Here is a 19,338-nt window from a genome sequence, read left to right on the forward strand (position 1 = left end):
AAATAGGTAGGTAACAACTTTGCGTAGCTAAATGGTTTATTTCAATTAATTAATGCGACTTCACTTCAAAGCTTCTATATTTTGAGCCACATAAAGGTGCTAAGAAGCTCACTACGTAAAATACAATTTTTAGTATGCAAACTTCATGTATTTCCTGCATTACTTACTGCCTTCCTTAATAAAAGTGAAACACAAGAATAGATGGACTGAAGAGATCGACTTTAAAAATTCATCATCTCGATATGATAACGAGATTGTGAAATGTAAAATACAAAAGAGAACAGGTCGATGACGAGGGGTCGAAGAGGGTCGAGAGTGGAACGTTGAATGGAGCATCCACTTAGAGATGATGGACTGCGTCTTCGGCTATAAATTAAAAAACATGTGTATAATTGCGGGGTAATATCAATAGTTATGAATATGCGTTAATGTGATTTGTGAATTAGGGTGTAGATAATTTATGTAGCAGTTAGGTACATATAGAAGTTTGCGTTTAATACTCGGATTCGTTTACATAAGGGTAACGCGAACATTAGTTAATATGTTTTGATTAATTCGTCCAGAAGGTATGGCTGGGGCGTCAAGTTTGGTATGTCCAGAAAGTTGGGTTGGTGTGTTCAGAAGATTAGGTCGTCCAGTAGTTTTTTCCAACAATTATTAACTAATATTCACTTTAAAGATAGCCCCAACTCGCAAGATTACGCCTGCTTTAAAAAGGTCATCTTTCGATTCTAGAAATAGATAGACTCCTCAAATGGGAAAACACATATCTTCTTTAAAGTACGTTTAAATACACTTTTGGCAACCTGATGTAAGACACCTTTTGGCTACAAAGTGTTTTTCAGCTAATCGAAGAACCAATAATGGTGCTATGATACTTCCTTAAAGTTTGTTAGGAATTATGTCATAAAAACTATTTTACAAATTAACTTTATATTCAATTGCGACATTTAACACTTTACAATAAAAATCAACCGAGAACTACTTCAAGCAAGCCGAAAAAATTACCCTGGAAGTTTGCTGGCAATTTTTCCGGAGATCTAGCCAGCTCTGTTGAACATCAAAGTTTACACCAAGTCATAAAAGTGAAAAGGTTCTAAACAATAAATCGTTGGCATTAGCAAATGCTGGTAAGAGGCGATTTCCCAGTCTAAGCAGAAATCAAATAAATCACAACTTTTCGACGTCGGAAAGTTTGGAAATAAAAAAGCGCCAGCCGGTCTAGGTATACTTGCAAATACAACCGTTACAGAAAACTGATCTCCTTCTGATAAATTTGTAATATGTCCGTGATCTTCATGAATTTCATAATTAAATTTTTTTACATTTCTAAAAAATAAGCAAATTAATTTCTATCTATTCCCCGATATTTTAAATCTCCAAACCTTTTCCGTAAAATTATTCTAACTTAGCCCGAGAGATAATCAGAACTTTTCAGGACAGATTGAAGTTTTTTGGGCAATTTATTTAACTCGTGGTTGAGTAAATCGTCGACACTCTGAAACGTTGACCAGGAGAACAAGAAAAAAACAATCGCAGTTACATAAATACGTGGTTTATTACAAAAAAGACAAAAATACAAAGCTCTAATAAAGTGATTTTTTTATGATATTTTTTGAACATTTGTTTGATTACTACCTATCTTAACATAGGAAATGTGTGGTAATCTTAATAATGACTACTGTGTTGATCGGCAAACTTAAATTTGCACTTTTGCAAATAAATACATGAAAATATTGCGATGTGCCATTATCACAACTAAAACTGTTACTTATGGATAATAGACATTTACAAATTACTCTGATACTCCAATACAATAAAAAAAGCTCACAGATTGTCTTTAGCACATACTTAGAGAATTCAACAACTATCTTTTCTTATTTCTATGACAGCCATAAAGTGAAACTCTTGGTTAGGTGAAAATGGTGCCAAGTACTAAGCGAAACTAATCCCAAACTTTGAACCTTAATAGTGTCTAAGTAGAAAAACTGCATTTACAAACATCACAATTTAGCAAGTTGATTCATAAGGCAAGAATTCACTTGTTAAGTAAAAAAAGAAAACTCCCTATTAAACGATGGAATAATTAAATTAAAACCTTCATTGCTGGGGCGTTTGAATCCTACCTAATAATATTAATCTCAACAATAATAAAAATAAGCATTTGTAAATTGTAGTTAAAACGTTTAGGCCAACCCTGCGTCCCTACACATGCCGTGGAATATACTATCAGGACGTGTAAGTAAATTAGAAGGAGTATCGAACTCCACTATCCTCCCTTTATCCAATACAATCACCCTATCAGAGTCCATTATGGTGTTCAACCGATGGGCGATAGTTAAAACTGTGCACTCTTTGAACTCTGTTTTGATGGTTCTTTGAATCAAATCGTCCGTTTCTAAGTCCACTGCAGCTGTGGCTTCATCGAGAACCAAAATTTTGGTTTTCCGTAAAAGAGCTCGGGCTAGACAGACTAACTGACGCTGACCTACCGAGAGGTTCTCGCCTCCTTCGGCGACTTCATGATTCAGGCCCGCCGCTAAACCTATGTAAAATTGAAAAACATTTCAAATTGAGTTATCTATTTTTAATAGAATCAAGACATATAGTTGACACTAATAAAAAGATTGATTCAATTTATACTCGCATTAAATATTATCTATCAATTAATGAAGTTTTGATATTAAAACTGACCACCATGAACTAGTATATTTACTATTAACACCAAATAATGGAAACGACTATTCGGAGATTATTAATACTATAAAATATTCTCATTGTGTCACACATATCACAATAAGCAACAGATATTTCAAAATACTGATTACTTAAGTATCCTTGGAATATCTGATGTTATTTTCTGGAAGCAACAATAAAATAAAATAAGCCTATAATGTAAATAAAAAATAGAATCCACTGTAAAACAACAAATTCTTACCTTTCACGAATACCTTAAGATGAGCCAGCTCCAAAGACCTCCACACATCATCATCGCTATGTGTATCAAACGGGTCCAAATTCATTCTGAGGGAGCCCGAAAATAGGACCGCGTCCTGAGGAATAATCGTCAAACGAGACCTCAAAGTATGCAGGCCCAGGCTAGCCACATTAACTCCATCGATTATAATTTGTCCATCTGACGCTTCAATAATCCTAAAATTAGCTAATAAAAAGTAGTTTTTATAAATTCATAATTTCTTGCCTAAACAATGAGAGGGTTAAGCTGGATTTTCCCGCTCCAGTCCTGCCGACAATTCCAACCTTTTCACCTCCTTTAACGGTGAAATTTAGTCCATTCAAAACTAATTCCAATCCTGGGCGATAGCGCACTGAATAATCTTTAAACGTGACTGCACCTAATTATAACAGAAAATATTTATTTATTAAAAATTATGGTAATGTAAAAAAATACCGGTCTCAGGCCATGAAGTGGGCATAATTTTACCGGGAATATCCCAAGGGGCCTCTGAAGGTACTTCAGCGTACTCTTTAATTCGTTCTACAGCCACAATATTTGTCTCGACATCGGAGGTCATTCGGACCAACCAATTGAGAGTTTGCGTGATCTAGAAAAAAGAATTGAGAGATAGAAACACAGGTTAAAGATTCAATAAACGTCTCCAAAGAAGCTATAGAATTGAGTTTGGTCCAAAAATCTGAATATCCACTCGTTAATACACAAACCTACATATCGGCAATTACCAAAACCAATTCCACCAACTCTATAGCTAGCTTTGAAATACTGCTTCAACTACCTGCAAACAATACGTGATGGATAGCCCCACCAAACCGGGCAATTGATTTTTCCCCAAAACAGCAAATAATGCTGCAAACAATATAATAAAATTTCCAATCATCTCCAACCTGACAGCCAACCATCGATTTGATATAATGCTGGGATAATAACAAATCTGGTTCTGATCCACTTTAGTCTCGGATTCTCTTGTGAATCTGTCCTGTTGGCCATAAGCCCTTATGGCCTGAACACCACTCACCGTTTCCCCGAAATGGGAATAAATCGGAGATCTAGAGACGGATTCCAGTCGTTTTAATTGCCTAGATGTGGCCACGTAAAAACGCTGAATGAAATAGTAGATCAGGCCAATGGGAAGTATTACAATTATGAAGGGTGGAGTGGTATAGCTGGTCACCACTAGGGTACCGATCACCTAAAAAGAAAGTGTTAGATGTAAGTCGGTGTTTAATATTCAAGGTTTATCGCAGAGTTATAAGGCAGTTATATTTTTGCGAAAAGGACATTTCTGAGGTTTATAAGATTGTCATTCTTTGATGGCAATTAAATTAAATACAAACAATAAATCACTACCATTTCAAAATGCATCACAAGATGATGATTTCTGTAGGTTTTTATACTGTACATAAAAATTAACAACAACAAATGAAACTCCAAAGTTCCATGTACCATTACATTGAACTGATGATTGATACTAAACACCGTACTTGGTAACCAGGCGAATATGAGCTTTCTAAAAATTTCGTGGAAAGCAAAAACAAATTTGCTGTTCATAGTAACCAATTTTAGTGAATGAAACCTGCTTTAATATATACTGATATACTGATGGGCAACTTTCAGCAGGTTGGAATCGTAATTCATGCAGTCTATTTAATAATGCAATATATTAAAAATTAATGTCCCCCAATATCTGTTTATTAGCCAAAATCGGACATTAAATTGGTTGGTTAAAGTGTTATAAAAAGAGAATGACAATTTTACGAAACCATAGATGACTACTGACAACAACAACCAAAAATTCAGCCAAATTCTCACCAACCGTTCCCGATACTCTAACTCTAACAATCCTACTCAACAAATTAAACGCTCAATACCTCAAAAATACAATACATGCCATCGTTAATATACCAAGGCAGGGTATCGTCAACAACCTCTACGTCTGTGGCAAACCGAGATAATATCCTTCCGGAGGGCGTGGTGTCGAAAAACTTTATAGGCAAACGTAAAATGTTATGCAACAAGTGCTTATGCAACAACGCAGCCGCTGCCACGCATCCCAGCTCGGGAATCAACTGCTGGAAAACTGAGAAAAACGCTGAAAAGAAAAAAATTATCTAGGAATAAGCTACTGATACGCATCAAAGCCTTGTAGAACTGTGTCTTACAAACGGAAGGATTGTGTTCGGTGTAAGCAGTTAGAAAGCAGGTTAACGAGGTTTAAAAGTTAGCAAAGCGAATATTATTAGATCTTTGCAATCCCGTTTCTCTACCATCATGCTACTCACAGGTTTTAACGAGTTTTCCTCTATTGATGCAACATGCGACATCCATTGTTTAAAGGAAAACTTACAATTAGCCCGCTCTCGATGACCTCGTAACAGTTAAATGGCAACTCGATATCGATATCAGTTAGATCCTTGGAAAATCGAGATACGATTCTACCGAATGGTCGGATTTCGAAAAAATACATCGGCTGACGAAGCACGTTGTAGAGCAGACTTCTGTGAATTGCAATGGCAGCATTTAGACACGCTATTGTTAAATTCACCTCCGAAGAACAAACTGATATCGCTATAAACATCAGATTAGTGTAACTGTATTAGTTTATGCTAGGCCAATTAGTTAGTATTAGTAAATGCGACTTTCTTTGGAGACAGGCAAAATAATGCATGCAAATACTCATAAGTCATGCCTACAATTTTATAAACTCTCAAATATCGCCGCAAATACGTTATTTCTTTTTCACAATAAACCCACAAATATAACTGCCTTAAACGTTACTGCAACTTTAATAACACTAACCGAAAAGAAACACGTAATCCATCCTCGCAAAGTCATCGGTAAAACTGTGTCCAACGTATCGACGTCCTTGGAAAACCTGTTAAGGATTCTGCCTATGGGGGTGACGTCGAAAAAGGTGGTATTGGGCGCACGCAATATATTAGATAGAAGCACCAAATGCAGTTTCTTGGCGGCGTTTAATGTGCCCACATACAGGGCTAACGATGCGAAGAATATAACGACGACTAAAACAATTTGTCACTTTTACCGACGCTTTGTGGAGATTTGCTAATAGTTATTTGCGTGACAAGTGCAGAAAGTGATACTTCACTGTATGCTAATTATAGTTGAGCGAACGATGTGAAATGGATCAACAATTGAGTACGGTAAAGACACTTTTGCACGTGTAGGGTACTAGTCGAGTGCGGTAAAATATCACTTGCTGTACTTGTTAGATACCACACGTTTCCTACGAACGCATGTGTGTTATCTATTGACTTCCGTAAACTCAATAAAATATTAGCGTAAGGTAAATTTTAAAGTTTTACGTCACGCATGTTAATGTCAAATATCCACAAACGTTTTTAATACTGACACATGCCATTTTGAATTTCGTGTGGTAAAAATTTTAACCGCCCATGTGCAGTAAAGTGCTGTTTTCAGTCAAAAAATACTTTCAGTAAAACCACTTTACCGCACGCTTGTAGAAAAAATTATTCGTTACGATGAATTTGTTTTAAAAGAGAGTTTGATTAATATCAATACTTTTTTTGTATCTCAAAAGATGCTATCAGAAACATGTGTACATGTTTAAGGAATATCACGTTTACCCTTATGAACATAGATTTCTATGATGATACTGCATAGAAAATTATCAAACGCTTTATGTCTTGCAAAGTGATGAAGGGCGGGAGTTTTCTAACACATAATTCCTAATTGTCAGAAACTTTGGCTAGCTATATAGGTTAAATCAAGCCCAATCATTTTTATTTCCTCCATCCCTATTTAACTACGTCAAAAACTTCTTATAACTAGTATACAATTTTTCATAAGCCCACAATTTTTTCCCCTAAACACAATTTGTTTCACCTGGAAGAACTTTATTTTCTAAGAAAAACTCTGTGAATGTTTAGGTCTATTCCAAAGAAATTATAAAAAGAAAAGGAATGGCGATCAATGAAGCAAACTAGACGTGCATAAGCTAAATGTGCCTGAAAAATGCTACAAAAATGCTGCAAAGTCACGATTCCCTTCTACCTAAAACATTTGATAAGTGCAACCCTGTGATAAAATTGTTAGTAATGATTTGTGTAATTCGTTAACACTGATATTTGAGAAGTATATGAGTGTGTAAATAATATTACTTAATAGAAATACTAATTTATTTGATGAGAGGTAAGTAATTTAGAATTAAAATCTTTCAAAATGGATCAAAAGTAATGATTTTAAGAGTATTGTTTTACATGCAGAAAATCTAGTTAATAACGGCATCGAAATTACTTTGAAAAATTGTAGGAAGTAATCAAAACATGCATAATAATTAGTTAGAATATACATAACAGTAAGATAAAAATATTAACTAATGACTTACCCTGACCAACTCCTAAAGCACCATAAACCCCCAAATACAAATCTCGTTTGGATATATTCACAGTTCCATTTGCATCGACCATATCTTTATCATCGGCCCATACACCTTTGAAAAATAAATTTTATCAAATACAGCAAGGTCTCTAAATTATATTATATACCTAACCAGACGTTCGAACCAATGCTAAACGCTTGAAACAACATGTTCAAAAACATCGTAATAATAACCACAACAACACCAATCGACAACAAATAATGTTTGTAAACTTGCCAGCTGACACTACCAGTTTCAGATTTTTCTACTTCGATTAATTTTTCTCCTTGGACAGGACCATTGACTCCTTTTGACTCTGAAAAATACAGTTAGTGTTTTCTTCTTAAAATTGGAAACAATCAATTAACCGAATATTTCAGATCCTTTGAAAACTTGATTTAAACTCGGTAATAAATTCTAAGGCCCCAAATATATAAGTGAATTTTACATGTTAAATGATACTCAATCATTAAAGCGTAACCTACCAAACACTACTCACAAATTCGCTCAAAATTTTGAATATTTAGGCTGTTTTTTGCTTTTCAAAATGGCTATTTTTAATTAAAAAAAAGGAAATTTGAATAAATTGTATATTACATTTCCTGGTCAATTGATAGAAAAAAACTTATTTGGTTAAATTCCACAACCCTATCTATTTCATGTAAAAAATGGTTTTTCCTACCTTTTCTGGGACTTTTGTTGCTATCTTGCGACTTTTGCCGCTGCAAAGATCCGTTCAAAGCAAGATTTGAACCGGTATCCGATTTCGATTCAGATGTTCTTGATCTCTTACGAACGAACTGTCTTGACACATCTTCGCCTAATTCACTCAATTGACGACTGAGTTGGGTTTTAAGTTCGTCCAGTTCTAGAAAAAAATACGTTATAACTTCGAAAACATAGCTTAAGAAAAAACCTAAACAAGAAATCAACATTACAACTCTTACTCGGAGTCAAATCCGCCTTATGTAAGATGTTAATTTGTGGCAAGTGTCATAACTTTTATGCTCGAAGAGAAAATTAAAAAAATCCCATCCAAATTTTTAAAAAATATTCATGTCAGTAATTGTTATTCAATACTTCAACAAATTAGATCACATTCCGTATACTTCGCCACAACACGAAATCAATGGAAAAACAACATACATTCTCAAATAGCAAGTTACATACCAGGACTCTCTGAAAGTTTACTGCGAATTCGAAGCGCTATAAAACAATTTTCTATTGAAAACCCGAAATACCATCAACAAATAAACAGAAAAGTCAATTGGAGCGAATAAAATTCCATGATAAACTCACCTTCCTCATCTTCATCCTGTTCTTGAATGTGTTGTAACAAGAACTCAGCAAAAGCGCCCTTTTTGTCGAGTAGTTCCTGATAAGTACCGTTTTCAGAGATTTCTCCATTATTTAAAACATAGATTTTATCAGTATGTGGTAAGTACGTTATACCGTGAGTTACCAGTACTCGGGTTTTACGTTTCAACAATCCTAGAATATGATAATATTATATAAATATTGAAAAGAAGAGAGTTATGATACCTTTCGGCCCTAAAACTTGTTCAAAAATGTGCTTCCCTACATGGGAATCTACAGCACTAAGTGGATCATCCAAATAGTAAATTTCAGCATCGGCGTAAACAGCCCTAGCCAAACTTACACGCTGTTTTTGCCCTCCTGACAAGTTTATACCTAAAAAAAAATGCACAACTTATCGTCGATTTGTTCTTAATATCTGACGAACCCTTCTCTCCTATTTCAGTCTGATCTCCGCCAGGAAGCATTTCAAAGTCAGGTTTCAATGCACATGCCTCTATAACTTTATCATACATGGATTTATTAAAGGGTTTTCCAAATAAAATATTGTCCTTTAGGGTAGCGTTTTGAATCCAGGCTTGCTGGGCCACATATGCCACTGTTCCATACGTATTGACCTTCAAGTCGTTACTCTTAAGTCCAAAAATATTAAGTTTAGTTTATTGAAACTTACTCTTCCTGAAACTTTGTCCATTTCTCCCAATAAAGCACAAATAAGACTGCTTTTGCCCGACCCCACGGGGCCCACAATAGCACTTAGAGTTCCATGAGGGATTCTAATATTAATATTCTTCAAAGTAGAATCATCATCGCTTCCCCACGAAAAATTCCCGTTCTCGATTACCAAGGGTTCGGCTATAAACTTAAAATTCAGTATTTCAATAAAAACAAAGAGGTGAATATACCTTCATTAGAGTCATGGCTAATGGTATTGGGATCCAGTTCTTCAGCGTTCATGAATGTGTTTATTCTTTTAACGGACACCCAAGTCTGAAAGTGAGATTAAATTTAGGAAAATGACCATTAATGCTGGAACATTATTTGCAATATTATTCTACTAATTGAAAGTTTATTTTTTAATGATGGACACTAAGATAAATTGATATATACAAGGTTTTCAATAATATTGCAAATAGTGCCCCACAACATTTTCCAATCCAGGTTTAATTCAACTAAAAATCAGTGCAAGAAATGAGCGTTATAATGAATAGAAAAGTTTAGTAATGAATTTTAGGCATTCTCCACACCATTAAACACCTTACTACAATTGCCTGAACAGAAGTTAACCAGTAATTAATTAAAATGTAAAAATCGAAAAAATTCTAAATAATTCTGATCATCCATAACCGAATTAGTATTTTTAAGTTCTCATTGTCTCACACTGAGACCTCCTATAGAATTAATTTTTTACTTTGCACCAGTACATAAAAAGCTTCTAATGAATCGTTCTATTTCAGTCCTATTTATCTATAAATCATAGTGCAAACGCCCCTGCCACTTCAGGACAGTTTTCTAAATTTCAACAAGCAGAAAATATATCTAACTAGAACTTATTAGATCTACCGGCAAATTAAGACTGAATTAGAACCCTCTTGAAAATAAGAATAGGATAAAGTGCTTACTTGAACCATGTTGGATATCATCATAGGCAACATACTGAGAGGGAACCTTAAAATATTGAAAAGCGATATAGAAACGTACGCTTTGCTCGCATCGAGCACATTGTTCTCGTCCACTAACACGTAAGTAGCGAAACTGACCAGTGACACCTAGGGCATGCAATAGAAACGATGACGTCTAAGTCTAAATGTTTACTTCAGCATGTAAGAATATTAATAACAGCACGATTGATAAATTAAAATGTTCAACTGAGAGGGCAGATCCTTCGACCACCACAAACCATGGAGGTTAAATAATAAATAATCGGGCACTGCCACCTAAATGCGATAATAATAGGGGGAAAGTATTAATGGAGTGCGTGAAGTCCAGGTCCAAATGAGGCACCAGTTTACCTCCACAGTGTAAACCAACAGGATCGGCAAGACGCCCATCGGCATGCTCATGAGACTGAAAAGACTTAAAGACTTAAAGGTTATCTCCGGCGTTAGGATGTTGGTTTTGTCGCTAAAGATGAAGGACACGAACGTTGCCAAAACGACCTAGATACAGATATGATAAACACATACGTGGAAATTAACTAAAGTTATTGCATAAGCATTTTCAGAATTCGTACTGTCTTTAACTCGAAAAATTCACATTTGAACAAAAACGAGTAGCATTGAGTCTTGTGGCGAATATTCTTGACGTGTGAATTCCAATAAAATAAATCTAATATAAGCTTTAAATTGTACGATCGCCTTTAGTTTTCAATATAAGCAGTCATTTCGATATGGATTTTCAACGTATATTTTGGCGAAATTCCCAAAGAAATTTCGATAAATCATGTCTTCTTACAGCTCCTCTTTGCATCAGCATTATATTTTTAAACTATAAATAAGCTCTCCTGTAGGATAAATATTAGTTTACGCATGCACTTGTTCCCTTATCTTTAATTCCTTCTGATAATGTGACTGTAACAGTAAACCTATAAACAAAAAACCTTGCACAACATTACCACTAATTGCGCATTTTTAGTCATATCTCATGTAACTATTGACACACTCTGAAAACGCTTATACGGCACAATACACATCTAATATAATATCGAAAATAAACAGAAATATGTATTAAATCTTAATTTGAAATAAAAATTCAACTTACCAAAAATGGAGCACAAGACCAAATAAACGATGTCCCTGCGTTCAAATACGCAGCTTGTTTCAGCACCTTAACCTCTTTATCCCTGATCTTCAATACTTGGGCCTCAAAACTGGGCTCCCATGCGTACAACTTGAGCACTTTAATGCCACTCAAAACCTCGTTCATTAATTTAACCCTCTCATCCTTATTCTTCATTTGCTTCATTTGCAAACTCTTGGTTTTGTTTGCGATAAACCCGTTTATCGGGATCAAAAATATCATTACAGCCAGGCCGGCCAAAACCGAGGGCCCCAATTCTTGCCATAAAAAGTACATGGAAAGGCAGATTTGCAAAGGGGCAGACCAGATCATGTTGAGATAGGCGGTGAGATCCATAAATTTCTGGGCATCAACCGCCATAAGATTTACTATTTCGCCCGCAGTTCTCTCTTTACGAGCCTTATTCGAGATTTTAAGAGATTTCCTGTAAATGGTGGCTACTAGGGCAGTCCTAATTCGCATACCCACTATAAACATTCGGTTAAAATACTGGGCCAAGATTAGGGTTTGAATTGTAGCAGTTACGAACATTAGGACTGCGAATAGGGGACCGTGCCAGAAGTAGCCTCCAGTTCTCACGAATGTGATTATGAACCTTCAAAGAAATTTCACTATTAAGTAAACATGTGCTATATAGATAAAATGATATATACCCTAAAATTTGAGGGCTGATGAACATAAGAATGTCTTGAATGAATTTCAAGCTGGCGCCGAAAAGGAACATTAGCCCAAAGGAACGAACCAGTGCAGGCAATACAGAAGCTTCAGTCTTTTTTTCAGGTAGAAAATCTATTTGCCCAGTGTCTCCTTTAAATTGTGCTCTGGCATGAGGGGCAATCCTTATAATAATTTTACGACAAATTTCTAACACCTAAATCGAAATTTTTTATATTTACTTTTTTGACTTTAGTAAAGTCTCCTGCCAGTGCTTCTCAAAGATCGGCACCACTTCCGCAGCGGAATCCGCAGGATTTAAGTCCCACAAGTCCTTGGTTTCAAGAGGTTTTTTGAAGCCGGTCCAGGTCATTTTGTCAAACCAAGCAAATATTAGTCGAGATACGAAGCTTGCGCCGTCTTCAGGGCATGGATTCTGAAAAAGGAGATGAATATTATATTTTATGACCTATCTACTACAATGTATTTTAAATTCATGTTTCTCTCTTTAAACATATTTTCAGTTAAAAAATTAAAGGCCCCTTGAAAATCAAATACGTATGGAGCGATGTAGAAACACATGTTATAGCACAACTAAATTCTGTAATTTTCTCAGCTATTTTAGAATTAATATTTAAGTAAAGGAACGGACTTCAACCTAATTATAAATCACCACTAATGCAGTATTTCTTTATTTTAACTTATGTCTGGGTATATCTATCATAGATACTACTTAATACGGATTTTAACAAGTTTAGGGTTTCTCTTTCGCAAATGATAATATAAGAGCTTTTGAATGCGACTAATATACTATATAAGCTATTAAAACCGATTACTGCACGATTCCATCAGCGGAATCCCGATCATAGTGCAAACTGTTCTTTTGTGAATTCTAAAAACTACCTCCCACCCCACTACATTGAACCACAAAACATATACAGTATGTCCACAAATAGAGGGCCCAAGAGGACAAATGGACAAGAAATGTTGTTTTCCGACAAAAAGTCATTCTTGATAAAAGTTTCCGCTTTTTGAAAAAATACGATTTATGAAGATAGCTTTAAACTTTTTTATATAGGGTGCCCAAAAACTACGAACACATGAAATACTATCAAGAGTAAATTACCTTTATTTCTCATTTTGGAGCAAAATGGTAAATAAAAAACAGATTTCAGATCCTATCCAAAGTTTATATACAAAATTTTAACTGAGTATTCCAAGTTTTATTTTTCTTTTAAAATTCAAACAATTTCTAATTTTAACTTTTTCACCTTATTTCACGTATTCAGAACAAGCATGAGAACAAATGTCACAATATTAAATTTGAGAAATACGTCAAATACGGGAGAGGTGTGTTTGAATAAATAATATTTACTAACTTTTATTTTGAATTATTTATAAACTATTTTGGAATAGTGCAATTTTGTATATAAACTTTGGATAGGATGAAAAATCTGTTTTTTTATTTATCATTTTGCTCTAAAATAAGAAATAAAGCTAGTTTACTCTTAATAGTGTTTCATGTGTTAATAGTTTTTGGGCATCCTGTATAAAAAAGTTCAAAGTTATCTTCATAAACCGTATTTTTTCGAAAAGCAGAGACTTTTATCAAGAATGACTTTTTGTCGAAAAACGACATTTTTTGTCCATTTATCCCCTTGGACCCTCTATCTGTGGACATACTGTATAGATAGAGATAATATGAAAGAGTATTTGTTTCTTTCTATCCTTTAAAAACCCCGAATGGCACAGTGCTTTTCAAAATAATTTCTAATTTCTCCATTTTCCGTTCAAGTTTAATAATTAAACCGCTTAACGGAAGTTTTTAGAAACATCCGATATTTTATGTCCGGTCCGACTCACATCCAAGGAATCAATAAAATTATAAATTTATTTGGCATGTAAATTACTCCTCTGTGTCTGTTTCTGGTTAAAAAGGAAAGCAGGTAGCACGAAACCAGTTTACAAGCAAAAACTTCGAACGCGAATAAACTATGTATTGCCTGTATCAAAACATCAGGTATTTAAGCGACGCTTCTAAGGACATAATTGAAAAATAGATCTAAAACTATACCAATAATCCCATGTAAAACAGACAACCAACGATTTTCCGTTGTACCCTATCCTACAATAGGTATTACCTGGGAATATTCTAACTCAAACAATCCGTTTCGTACATAATAAAAGATAAGCAAACAGTAAGTCACCAGTGTATAGACATCTGCATCCAAGGACAGATAAGCATATTATATGAACGTTTTGCTGAAGAGTTAATCAATGTTATTTTGAAACTTTAGCACAAATGTGTTGAGTATAAAAAAACTGCCACTATATCCGTTAATAAAAAAAATCGTTTTTATGTGAATTATAATTTACTCGAAACATTTCCCGTTGGTTTAAAGCAGTCTTTTTAACCTTGAATTACAGGAATGTGTTTGTGTTCTTCTATACCTGCGATCTCGTGCTTCAGAGCATCCTACCTCTTACGTAATTTCAACGCGAGTTGGAAATTGTTGTAAATCAGGATTTGATCTAGCATTGATTTATTGAAGCCTGCAGCCATTAGGTTCATAAAATACTGCGTTTTTTAAATGTGGATGGTAACTGAGCTGCCCCTGATGGAAATGCATGTGAGGAATTTATTTAAATAATAAGTAGTGTTACTGCAACAAAATTTTAATCAGTAACAACTAATCTATACGACTGCTACGAATTTGCAAGTAATGCTACAACACACCACAATAATGTCTCCAAATTTAGATTTTTTGTAGCACACAACAAACCACAGGAAATACCGTCGCTAATAATAATTATAATTATTATTCTTGAAGGTTATAAATATTACCTGCGTGTTGGGATATTTGGTCTCTCTTGGAGGCTGGTCGGCAAAACAGTTCAGCAGGAGCATCAGCACAACCAAGGGGTAGTACACGAGGTAGCTGATGTGTTGATAGTACGACGAGGGTAAATCTTTCCTTTGAGCCCCTCTGATTTCTGTCCTGAACTGGGCTGCCCCAAAGAGGGACACCAGAAACCAGAAGAGAAACTGGAGGCCCGAGGAACGAATGCCATTTTTGCGGTTGTAAAAGAGAAGCAGCCCTGAGAGAAGCTATAAAAAACCAATATCATCAATAACAAGGGTGCTCATTAAAAAAAATCTCAAGTAGGCCTTCAAATAGTATACACATATCTTGGATAAATTAATCTGTTATCAGTAGTAATTTAAATGTTTAATGGTAAATAGTAAATGATTTAATCAACGCTCTACATTGACGCTTCACATTTTACTGCTTCTCTTAAAGATTTGGAGAAGAACCACTAATTGAAAAGCTCAATCAAAATATGTAAACAAACTTGTTAATTAATCGCAGCTGTGCTACATATCGTCAGTAATTTTCAACAACAATTCTTAACTTAGTTATAATAATTTAGCCAGTCATGGGGCCATTAGAATGCATTGCATGCCGTTGCGCAATGACGAGTATCAACTAAAAAGAGGACAAATTCTTTAATTGAAACCATTTACTTCCAAATTTAGAGAAAATAAAGACACAGACGAACTTTTAGGCCTTAAAGAATTTAACGTGCTAGCAGCTAAATGTAAAAAAGAACAAGTTTGTCACTAGTTTTGAACATCCTTTAAAATGAATCAACAGTTCAGGTTAGCCATCGGGTTAGGCTTTGATTTGATTGAAGATTTGGGCGCCAATTTCAGACAAGGTAGATGAACCGTGATTTTTTAACCTTTTAAATATAACCGATGCATTGTACACATCTTGTGGCAATACTTGACTAGTTTGTTCTTCAATGGTTTCATGCCTTAAGCTCTTCGTAAATGAGATACAATTATACGCCTATGATTTTTCAGAATTGTTGTTTGTTTTCAGGAAATATAGATAAATCCTTAAATTTATAAATATCTTATAGATTCTTCACCCAAAGCATACACATTTATCTTCGAAGGCGCTTAAACAATTTATTTAACTATCGCATTGTTTGCCAGTTTATTTTTAAACGAATTTATTTTTATGACCAAGTATGGAATTGATATGTATTATTAATTATGAATGCTGCGCATAAGCTTTCTGACACTGATTATACAAAACTGAGTTCCCACTCATCCAAATTTAGTCTCGATTTCGTTATTAGAAAAAAAATACCTAATTTACTGACTATCATCCTGCTTATAATATACTCGCACATAAAATTCAATAGCAAAACAATGTCCATATTAAGTAATTTCTCATTATCCTTAATGGGGGGTCTGAACCTTACTAGATAATTTTGTACATTATGAGAGACAACACTAAGGGGAAAACTTTGTAAAATACTTAGACTTAATGTGATTATCAGTAAAACTCAAAGTATCTTTTGGCTGAAGAATGGCTAATTACCTTGAACCTCTATAGTTTAGATGAGTATCTGGGAAAAGCTGTTCTCAGATAGAATTACTGATAGGCCTAAATATTGTTCTTTACTTTTTATGTCCCTCTTTTTTAGGTTGTGAATTTTAAATCAATTATAAACCTCAATGCCTTTTTTTAACATGAGGATGCTAAAACCCCCAATTTTTATTGAGCAAATAAAGATATAACATTATTGTTATCCATCCTCACTTTTTTCTTAATTTTTTCAAAATAAAACAGAATGGAAGTTTGTTGGAAAACTCCAACGAATTCCCTGACCATTAATTTTTGTTGGTGGTTTCTTCCCCTTATTTACTATTTCCCAACTAACATTCATCAATGATAACCACACAAAATATCTGCAAGTAGGTGCTGTAGCAAAACATTGGACAATTTATTATTAGTGCCTTTAAGTGTCAATTTCTACTATTTACATTTAATTAACCCGTAGGTCATCACTGATCACTGAAAATTGCTACTTCAATGATGACTCTAATGAATAAATCTATAGAAATAAAATAAACTATGAATGCAATAACTGCTATATATCTACATATATACATCAAGAGAAAAATCTGGAATATTAAAAATTTGCTTATTTCTAGACCATTACAAAATTCCTTAGTATTAGGTATCTTTTCAAATTGTCAAATATTTTGTTGCCTTTGATACTATTTAGCTTACAGATAAAATTATTAAGATGCTCTCCTTGTAATTCCAGAGCAGAAAACCCTAATAAATGTTCTTTGGAAAGGCAGCCTCACTATGCAAATTAGTTCGGTACAACTTGGAAATAACAAGAATACTATTCACTGAGTAATGAAAAATCTCTATTGAGATTTAAAGTGACAGTGGCAGGAGAAAGACAATATCATAGAAAATGTTTAAGCAGAGATGGTAAACGAACCTAAACCTAATAACACTAAGATACCTACATAGACAAAAAACTTTATTTTGAATATGCTACGCTATTTTCATGCAGTCATTTTCTATTTTAATACTTGTTCCAGAATTTTCTTGGTACAACTGTTACTGATATCAATAAGTGAGAAAAATATACTTACAAAAGACACTAGCTTCAGCAAAGGTGTAAATATATCCACATTTGGTGTAGAATCTGTCCGGGATTTATGCAAATTCCAAACAAAATCACTAATCATTAAAACATTCAAGGCACTAGTGACAGCAAGTTTTGTCAAGTTGAGCCAATTCCATGGGATGTCTTTCTTGATGCTGCTCACAATGTAATACACTTCCAAGCCTGCAAATAGCCACAGAAACACACATGGTATCCACACCAAAACTGTCTTTTCAAAGCATATTGTGAAATCTGGGTCATCAGTCTCCCAGGTGAGTGATGTATTCTGAAATTAAATTGGAAACAAAAGTATGTTAACCCAAAGGTTTGTGGTCAAATATATAGCTCAAGGTACACTTGGTAAGGAGGGTATTGGGGGAGTCCCTTATTGTATCATAATAAGGGGGGCACTGGAAAAACCGGTGATTATGTCATAACAAACAATAGCAAAAAAGAAGCTGGTTTGAGAGGTGCTTACCCAAAATTCAGAATCACAGAACCGGTCAATTGCAGATCTAGCCATTGTGTTTTGCTCGCAAAATGGAATTGCAATGTATTGTGAAATTTAAAATAAAATCGAATTACGGAGCGACGAACCAATTTAAATTCGTCAAATGCAGTAGATGCCACTGACCAGCTCCGGGCTGACCCTGAATCTGAATTCAGTGGAAAGCGAGACGGAAATCGCTAGATCAGATTGCTAAAGGGGACATGCGCCATTGAGTATTTAGCAATCAACAATCATTCAAAACTCAACAAATCATGTTCACATCACATAATCAACAATAATTTTTTTGTGCTGACGTTGACAACTAGTTTGACACAAGTCAGCTGATTGGCACGACTGCAATAGTAGAACTAAAGAAATGGTATTCCTTCTTTTTTCATCTGCACTGTCGCCATCTAGCGAAAAAGCAGTTTCACGAGCTTGAGAGGCACTGCTGGTGGATCGTTGACAGCACCCAACGCTAATGGTTCCCATACCATAACAGCCCCACGAGAGCCTTTAGTCGTTGTTGCATATAACTATTGTCTATGTACAAACCCAGTTTCTGAAAGGATATTGGATTCAAAAATAGTTCATTAGCATCACACTATTCATTAACTAAGGCAATGTTAAGGAACTCGACGATCAACATCTCAACAGTGTGCTCTCTAAGAACTTTCAGGGTTCTGTTGCGCTAATATGACCTCAACATTTGATAGCATCACCAATGAAACCATACTACAAGTTATTAAAAAAATATGATTTGCGCAGTCGAAGGCCTTTATGAACTCGCAAAATACCACAATTACACACTTATTACTCCATAAAGGAGGAAATAATACCACTGGTATTTAACCGATTGAGAGTTGAAACCCAAACTGTAAATTACTCAGAACATTATGTTTCTACATAGAGCCCAACACACGAGTATTAGCATATTGCTCTGTTATTTTGGATAGTATCGACAGCAGTGCAATACATCACGCTTAAAAAAGGTCTTATATTGGCCATTTTAATAAATTGCGTAATCAATCCCTCTAAAAATGTCACATTTATTGTCTCAGATTCAAGTAACTAGAGGACTTACATCACACGAGGTGAGAGACTATACGGGGTGATTTACAAAGCAATGACACGTGCATGTAAAAGACCTCAAACAAGGCATTTTTAATTGATGGATACGATATACTCAATTCAATTACTTCATTAAAACGACTA

The 19,338-nt window shown here is 34.7% G+C and overlaps 2 protein-coding genes across 6 annotated transcripts in view; one reads left to right on the forward strand and one right to left on the reverse strand.

The window, feature by feature from the left end:
• Window positions 1–19,338, forward strand: part of LOC136413542 (pancreatic triacylglycerol lipase-like) — a 111,320-nt gene that overhangs the window by 49,738 nt on the left and 42,244 nt on the right. The window lies entirely within an intron of this gene.
• Window positions 1,537–18,415, reverse strand: MRP (Multidrug-Resistance like Protein 1). 5 transcript variants are annotated; one of them, XM_066397130.1, is made up of 22 exons: window positions 18,112–18,415; window positions 17,620–17,919; window positions 14,995–15,258; window positions 12,392–12,585; window positions 12,149–12,334; window positions 11,457–12,090; window positions 10,319–10,465; window positions 9,602–9,686; window positions 9,370–9,551; window positions 9,124–9,313; window positions 8,922–9,071; window positions 8,679–8,870; window positions 8,550–8,585; window positions 8,062–8,247; window positions 7,507–7,695; window positions 7,347–7,451; window positions 5,325–5,545; window positions 3,756–4,169; window positions 3,413–3,566; window positions 3,203–3,356; window positions 2,939–3,153; window positions 1,537–2,545 (listed from the first exon to the last, which is right to left on the reverse strand). In XM_066397130.1, exons 1-22 carry the CDS (start codon window positions 18,154–18,156, stop codon window positions 2,187–2,189), a joined length of 4,602 nt encoding a protein of 1,533 aa, XP_066253227.1. In that variant the 5' UTR covers window positions 18,157–18,415; the 3' UTR covers window positions 1,537–2,186. The 5 variants fall into 5 exon arrangements, with proteins under 5 accessions (XP_066253227.1, XP_066253226.1, XP_066253223.1 ...); XM_066397129.1 differs by lacking the exon at window positions 5,325–5,545 and adding an exon at window positions 4,849–5,069 and having other exon boundaries at window positions 18,112–18,414; XM_066397126.1 differs by lacking the exon at window positions 5,325–5,545 and adding an exon at window positions 5,777–6,000 and having other exon boundaries at window positions 18,112–18,413.

This window comes from Euwallacea similis, chromosome 14 (assembly GCF_039881205.1).
Source record: "Euwallacea similis isolate ESF13 chromosome 14, ESF131.1, whole genome shotgun sequence".
Classification (NCBI taxonomy): Eukaryota; Metazoa; Arthropoda; class Insecta; order Coleoptera; family Curculionidae; genus Euwallacea; species Euwallacea similis.

Bases quoted from the DNA above. Each gene is read 5' to 3' on its own strand.
- MRP (XM_066397126.1), bottom strand. From the start codon at position 18,156: ATGGCTAGATCTGCAATTGACCGGTTCTGTGATTCTGAATTTTGG. The intron at 9,314-9,369 runs GTAAGTTTCAAT...AACGACTTGAAG, and splicing joins TGGACAAAGTTTCAGGAAGA to GTCAATACGTATGGAACAGT. The intron at 8,871-8,921 runs GTATCATAACTC...ATCATATTCTAG, and splicing joins ACAAGTTTTAGGGCCGAAAG to GATTGTTGAAACGTAAAACC.